We start from the raw sequence: 2,283 nt of genomic DNA on the forward strand, positions 1-2,283 counted from the left end.
CCTGACAGGAGGAGGGCATCTGAAGAGGTAAGACTTGCCAAAGTTTTATTCAAATTGTTTACGTTTTTGTCTCTAAAGTAATGTGCACAGACAGCAGTACAAAATATTTACTCACACAAGCCAAAAATGTCAAAAGTGTGACATTGCACACAAATCTGATGGATTTGTTTGAGTTGACTTTGTGTTTTGAAGCCTCAACAGTCCCACAAAGTTTGTTTACATAGTGACCGATGTAACAACGTGTGCGGCAAAATTGAAACATAGTGTTGATGGAAAAAAGTGGGGAGTATGTGTGTCTCACATAAGTTTCTGAATATTCCAACCTTGAATCAATAGCTGACTTAAAAGTTTGGAGATGCTGCAGTGTTTCTGTTAAACTGAGCAGTGTGCATTGGTTTGATGTTCACTCAACAATTTTTGTGAGTAGAGAGGAAGACAGTGGCCATGGAGCTGAAACGAAGTAACATGTCATACCTTTGTTAATTATCCTTGAAATGATCAGCTGCTATAAATAGGTCTTTACAAAGTGCAGAATATCAATCTATTGAATTTTATTCATTAGATAAATACACCATAGCACGATAGAAAACAGAACGAATGTGAAATATAACGACATTGGATTTTTGAAAGCAATTCACAATCTTTATAAAGTCAATGCAGTCCAGTTTACCCATAGATTTACCTCTGGGTGTCAGTATTACATCAGAAAACTACAGACTACACTGTCCCTCCCCTTGCAAGGCTTTTGTTTCCTACCAAACAGGACAAACGAGGTTTGGGAATCAAGCGAGACAGTCGATGGCCGCTTTGTGCTTCGCAAACATGCGAGATTCAGCGAGTAGCACATAAATTGTTTGTCAAAGTACCGGGTTCCTCTGCCTGTGTGTATTGCTGGATAACGATGGGGAACGCTACAAAAGCTCGATCGAGGAACTGCTACTGGTTTGCTTTTCATTTGGCGCTACATCTGCTTTTCGGGAAGGAGGCTTTTGCTCAGATACGTTACTCTGTTCCAGAGGAGGTGAAAGAAGGAACTGTTGTTGGAAATGTTGCGAAAGATCTGGGCCTTGACATCACCTCTTTGACTGATCGACGTTTTCGCGTTGTGTCTGGCAGTAAGGACGCATTTTTTGAGGTAAACCCGGACAATGGGGCTCTCTACGTGTATAAGAAAATCGACAGAGAGGAGCTGTGTCAAGGAAGCGGTGCGTGTCTGATGGAACTTAAAATTCTTGTTGAAAATCCTTTAGAAATGCACCATATAGTTGTAGAAATTACTGATGTAAATGACCACTCGCCGAGTTTTCCTAAAAAAGAACAAAAATTTGACATAGGGGAACAAACGTTGCCGGGAAGGAGATTTCAGCTGCACACTGCTCGTGATCCAGATGCTGGCATCAACGCTATTCGTACCTACACATTAACGTCAAATGAACATTTTGAAATAGATATCCGTCAAAGCGATGAAGATAAAATACCATTTTTAGTGCTAAAGAAGTCCTTAGATAGAGAACAAAAAAGCAAACATTCATTCGTGGTTACAGCAGTTGATGGAGGTAAACCTCCAAGATCAGGGACACTAAATGTTTCTATTATTGTTCTTGACACTAACGATAATCGGCCAATATTTACGCGGGAGGTTTACGAAATAACAATACAAGAAAACGTTCCAGTTGGCACAACAATATTTAGAATGAATGCGACGGATCCAGATGAAGATACTAATGGAGAAATTGAATACAGCCTTGGAAACACGTTAAGGCAGAATGTTTATGAGATTTTTGAATTGGATAAAATAACTGGCGAAATTATAGTAAAAGGAGTGGTGGACTTTGAAGAAAACGACGTTTATAAACTCGACGTTGAAGCATCCGATAAAGGTGCACCTCCACTGACCGGTGAGTGTAGAGTCATTATAAAGATTAAAGATGTTAATGATAATCCTCCAGAAATAGAAATTACATCACTATCAAATACAGTGTCTGAAGACTCAAAGCCTGGAACAGTTATTTCACTGCTTAGTGTTACAGACAAAGATTCTGGAGTTAATGGGAAAATAATTGTAAGCATAAGCTCAGACGGCCCCTTTGAGTTAAAGCCATCATATAAAGAAAACATATATTCAGTTGTAACTAAAGGGTTGCTGGATCGAGAGCAGGTGTCTCATTATGAAATGACAATACAAGCTACAGACTGTGGTGAGCCTCCTTTATCTACTTTTAAAACACTCAGTATTCAGATATCAGATGTGAATGACAACAGTCCACAATTCTCACAAAATCC

At 39.2% G+C, this 2,283-nt stretch overlaps 2 protein-coding genes across 2 annotated transcripts in view; both read left to right on the forward strand.

The window, feature by feature from the left end:
- LOC103375289 (protocadherin alpha-6-like) overlaps positions 1-31 on the forward strand; it is a 2,289-nt gene extending 2,258 nt beyond the window's left edge. The window contains exon 2 of the mRNA XM_008305519.1: positions 9-31. Within this exon, the coding sequence (XP_008303741.1) occupies positions 9-31 (23 nt within the window). The remainder of the gene's footprint in view (positions 1-8) is intronic.
- Positions 32-901: 870 nt separating this feature from the next.
- Positions 902-2,283, forward strand: part of LOC103375290 (protocadherin alpha-8-like) — a gene marked incomplete at its 3' end in the record, with an annotated part of 11,982 nt that continues 10,600 nt past the window's right edge. Inside the window, exon 1 of the mRNA XM_008305520.1 lies at positions 902-2,278. Within this exon, the coding sequence (XP_008303742.1) occupies positions 902-2,278 (1,377 nt within the window). The remainder of the gene's footprint in view (positions 2,279-2,283) is intronic.

The sequence above is a fragment of the Stegastes partitus genome, unplaced genomic scaffold (assembly GCF_000690725.1).
Source record: "Stegastes partitus isolate 25-593 unplaced genomic scaffold, Stegastes_partitus-1.0.2 Scaffold2535, whole genome shotgun sequence".
NCBI lineage: Eukaryota > Metazoa > Chordata > Actinopteri > Pomacentridae > Stegastes > Stegastes partitus.